General features: G+C 45.3%; 1 protein-coding gene across 1 annotated transcript; it reads right to left on the bottom strand.

Annotated features, from left to right (window-relative positions):
* Nucleotides 1-1,832: 1,832 nt before the first annotated feature.
* Nucleotides 1,833-2,996, bottom strand: LOC123147133 (uncharacterized). The gene has a single exon (XM_044566367.1). It carries the CDS (start codon nt 2,958-2,960, stop codon nt 2,067-2,069), a length of 894 nt encoding a protein of 297 aa, XP_044422302.1. The 5' UTR covers nt 2,961-2,996; the 3' UTR covers nt 1,833-2,066.
* Between the last annotated feature and the right edge of the window lie 1,757 nt (nt 2,997-4,753).

Below are 4,753 nucleotides of genomic sequence, written 5' to 3'. Positions count from 1 at the left end.
GTTTTCAATAAAATGAGTTCAGGCTGGCCTTGCCCGCCGTAGTTCCCTCAAAAAAAAAAAACTGCTCCAAAGTGAATTTAGTGGAGCGAAATCGATTTTTGTGAAGCGGAGCAGTCCCAAACAGGCCCTATTAAATCCAGGTTGCTAGCCCATCTGATGTGGTAAAAGTAAAGATGCCATACTATTTGGCGAAACTATTTGACACGGCTTAGAGGCATATCAAATGTGGGAATCAGTTTTTCGAGGGGTCAGTGATGTCTAAGTTTAAAAAAGGGCATTTAGGGATAATAGTATGTCGATGTCTTGCCCATCTCCGGTGACTCCCATGTATCCTGTGTTGGCATCTGATGTACTGTCCTTTGATTTATGAAAGATTTTAATTTTGTTTTCCTAACCGACTTTTCAGTGACGGAATGTGGTGCTTCTGAGTACCACTCCCTCCGTGCAAATAAAAAGAGAGTACCACTCCCTCCTTTCTAAAATATAAGGTATCATTTATTTTATCTTTATTCTTCATCACACAACTCTCTATGAATTTTATTACTGCATGTCTATAAATTAGTGTAAAGATATATGAAACGAAATTGTTTTCCAGACAATTCGGTGATACAATTTATAAATGTTCGATCCATGTGTTTTGATATATGTATTGATTATCAAAACATGCATGAAAGACAGGACCAAGTCAAGCACGGTTTATATTTTGAGAAGAGGAGTATTGTGTTTTTTATTTAGAGGACGGTGCATCTGTGGTGTACGGCCCTCTCCATATATGGGCTTCGGCTGTAAATAACAGATGAGCCTTTGCAATCAAAGTCTCCAAATTCACGCCGAAATTGGGGGAGGAGATCCAAACTAGTTGTTTTTTAACCAAACATTAGATTCAGAAGAAACATGAGTTGCACAATTTGCTTGGATGATAAGATTACTTCTGATCAGTGATGACACGTCATGCTTAATTCCTTGCATCATATTTTATCACTCTCCACTTCTCTTTTAACATTTTGAAAAGTGTACTAAACTCTGAACACTAAATGATGCGCAGATCCAATAAAAGCATCTCTAGCAGACCCCGTATAAGTGGTCAAACCCGTAAAAATTTTGTGTTTTATAGTTTTATTCGAAAAAAGTGTTCAGAATAGAAATTGTAAAAGTGGTCCAACCCGTAAATTTTTTAAGGGCCACCGAAAATGCACACCCGAAACCCTTGTCTTTGGAGGTTGGAGGCCGAATCTAGAGGGCCTCGTATACCGGTCAAACCTCGTCGGAGCAAACATGCCGCCGCGGAGTTTGTCGGAATCCGCCCTAAACTCGTCGGAGCAAACATGCCGCCGTGGAGTTTGTCGGAATCCGCCCTAAACTCGTCGGAATTTATCACCGCACACCGGAAAAGGCTGCTAGATGCCGCAATCGATCGCCGCCGGTTCAAATTGGACGAGCTCGACATCGCCGTGGCCTCCCATGACCTCAGCCTGGCCGCCGGAATCCTCCCGGCACGGCGGGCAAAGGGGCACGACTCAGCCGGCGTGGCTGACAGTAGAGCAACGCACGGACGGCAGAGGCGACGGGGCGTGGCCGCGTGGTGATGGGGCGCGGCCGACGTGAAGATGAGGCGCAGCCGACAGGGACTGGGTGTGGCCGACGGGGTTGGGCGCGGCCGGTGTGGCCGGCTGGGGGAAGAAGCGGCAACGGCCGGACTGGAGGAAAGAGCACTTTATCCCAGTTTTACAGTTTGGTTTACAACGTCTGTTTGGCCGTAGCTAAAATAAACTCTTAAAATGCATTTTTATCCCGAATTTCAGTTTTACAATTTGCGATTTTAAGAAGTCTGCTAGAGATGCTCTTAGTACTACAAATTCGTTCTTCTATTCATGATCTACGTCTGTTAGAGATGCTCTTAGTACTACAAATTCCTTCTTCTATTCATGATCTACGTCTGCTAGAGATGCTCTTAGTACTATAAATTCCTTCTTCTATTCATCATCTACTTATTTACAGTTACGCTGGATTTCTGCCACCAATTTCACTAGTACAGCTAAGATGGATGGCACATGATAGTAGCAAAGCTAGAAGATGTGGAGCGTGTGGATGTTGAGGAGCGCGACCCTGGTCTGCACGAGGCTCCGGAACACCTTCTCGCTCCCGGCCTCCATCTCCTCGATGAACTCCTCCAGCTCCTCCAGCCTTTCCGCCACGGCTATCTCCTCCGACCCCGACCCCGGCGCCGGCGCCTTCTTGTTGTTCTTCGTCACCAGGCACGCCAGCGCCGCCGTCCCTTTGCACGAGCACGACTCCGCCGCCACGGACCCCAACATGGCCGCCACGGCCCCGAACAGCGCGGCCGAAGCCGACGCCGTGGCCGCGGCCGACTCCATCAGCAGCCCCGTCACCTCCACCTCCGCCGAGCTGCCATGACCGCCGCCGAGGATGCTCAGGCGCGAGGGCCCGACGGCGCACTCGCTGGCCGTGGCGGCCAGGCGCGCGAGCTCCTTCCCGGCCCTGCGCTGCGACCGCACTGCCGAAGCCAGGCGTGCCCCGTCGCGACGGCGCACGGCCGCCAGAGCCTCGGCGACGTCCTGCTTGAGCGGCACCACGGCCTCCTGGAAGCAGCCGTGCGCGTCGGCGAGGCGGAGGAAGGAGTCCAGGAGGCGGTCGACGCTGCCGCCGGCGCCGGAGAGCGCGGCCTGGGCCTCGGGCAGGTCGAGCAGGTCGCCGAGCGCGGCATGGAGCGCGTCTACGTGCGCCAGCCCCGTGGCCACGGAGGCGGCCAACGCCGCCGTGCCCTTCTGCGCCCAGGCGCGCACGGAGCGGATGTGGGTGTGGAGGTGCGCCAAGATCGTGTGCGAGCGGCACGGCAAGCTCACGGACCGCCCGTGGTACGACGAGGACGGAGCGCGCGCCTTGGGAGACCTCGAGGGGCTGAGAGGGAAGGAGATGGAGCGTGCAAAGGCGCGCGCCATGGCTTGCGGTCGAGATACCGCTTTGACGATGGTTGGTGTGCGCGGCTGCTTGCGTGTCTGTCTGTGCAGCGTTGCTGCCTTATAAAGATCCCAGCTGAGCTCTCTCGAGTATGAGTTGAGCTGGACGTGGGTTGATGTCTGACAGTGACACACGCGCTTGCACGTGTGCTTGTGTGGTCGAGGTACAGCGCGTGGTGAGGGAGTGATGTGGTTTTCAGCGGTTGTGTCAGACAACACGAAGTGGCACTGTTGCCGTGTAATGCCAAGATCGTTCTTGGTTTCTGGCCTCTGTTTTTATTCCTTTTTTTTTTTGGTGAGTCCAGATCGATCTGCCCAGCATGCATAATCAGCTTTCTGATCGAGATTCAGCAGAGCAAGACCACAACACAGGTTGTAGGGATACTCCCCAACTTACATCCAGATTCAGATTTCTATATTTGAAAGGATTTTCTTTTGTGTTCATCTTTGTTCACCGATTATGTGAGAAATCTCTTTAGATATGATACAAGTATCTTACAGTTGAGTCATATATATTAGCAACCAGGGCTCAACCCCCTCTCCCCCTTCCTCCTAATTGCAGTAAGTGCGAAGCGAGAGTAAGCCGACATGGTTTTCGGCGACCCTCGATGAACTCATGGGATCCCCTTTCTTTGTTGGAAGCTCCGGTAACGAGAGCGGAGAGGAACTTATGGACACATTACACACTATACAGTTGGTAGAATTTATTTATTTGGTGTTACAACTAAATTTGAGACTCCTCATAAACTCTTAACACACTCTACCAAGTTTGGATATTTAAGGATACTAAGGATACGGAAAGACATAAAAATGCTATAATATAATCTGTAGAAATGTATACTCGAAGAATTGTTATATATTTGTTCTCTTAGATTTATGGAGAAATGCATTGTGATTAAAGATTTGCATAAATATATCAAATTAAAATGAAATTTATATCATTTATTGATAAAAATATAATTTAATCTTTAACATGTGAAAACTATTTGGATAATGATAAATAATAAAAATTATGAATGTTACTATACCAAAGCGTGAATATATAGTTAATTATACTAGTTATACAAAAAATACTAGTCAAAATAGTATGTTGAAAATTGCGTGTATTAATAAAATAATATGTGGTTATTACTAAGATAAGGCATATAGTACTAAAGTAAAAATGTTTAATATAAATAAAGAAAAACAATTAAGTTTAACACGTCATATATATATACCATTCACATGAGTGTATATAATTAGAAGACAGAGTATTTATATAAAGAACATGACCTCATCTTTATTAGAAAGATAATTACACTAATGATTTCCAACCAAAATATTATATCTGTACTCGATTGCAAACAAAAAAGACCGATTTTTTTTATTATATTCAGTATGATTTTTTCTTTCAATTTTATAAATTATAAAAAATATAATAACAAAGATGTGTATGTTTGTCTTAATAAAATATATTTTCATTGCAACATTTTTGTATGTTTATAAATAAATATGTAACTATGTTTTTTATTAAAGATTTGATGAAATGCATTCTTACCATAAAATTTCAGAATTTAATAATTTCAATGATGTTTGATATGTTAATAAATGAATTGTGACTTCAATTTTTTGTTTATTTGGAAGGCTTCTTTACTTGTTTTTTTTCTTTTAGCCACATTGAGAAACATGTCGCTTCGGAAAACATATGAGAAAACAAAATTTGCTTGGTCATGCATTGCATGAATCATTACAGACATGATCTGGTGGAAATTCACGGCTACTTGATGAGCATCGGA

The sequence above is a fragment of the Triticum aestivum genome, chromosome 7A (assembly GCF_018294505.1).
Source record: "Triticum aestivum cultivar Chinese Spring chromosome 7A, IWGSC CS RefSeq v2.1, whole genome shotgun sequence".
In the NCBI taxonomy this organism is placed as follows: Eukaryota; Viridiplantae; Streptophyta; class Magnoliopsida; order Poales; family Poaceae; genus Triticum; species Triticum aestivum.
The sequence above is the reverse complement of the archived record's forward strand: the minus strand, read 5'-3'. Positions and strand labels throughout refer to the sequence as shown.

What these genes read in the sequence shown, in the direction of transcription:
- LOC123147133 (XM_044566367.1), bottom strand. Translation starts at nt 2,960, where the DNA reads ATGGCGCGCGCCTTTGCACGCTCCATCTCCTTCCCTCTCAGCCCCTCG.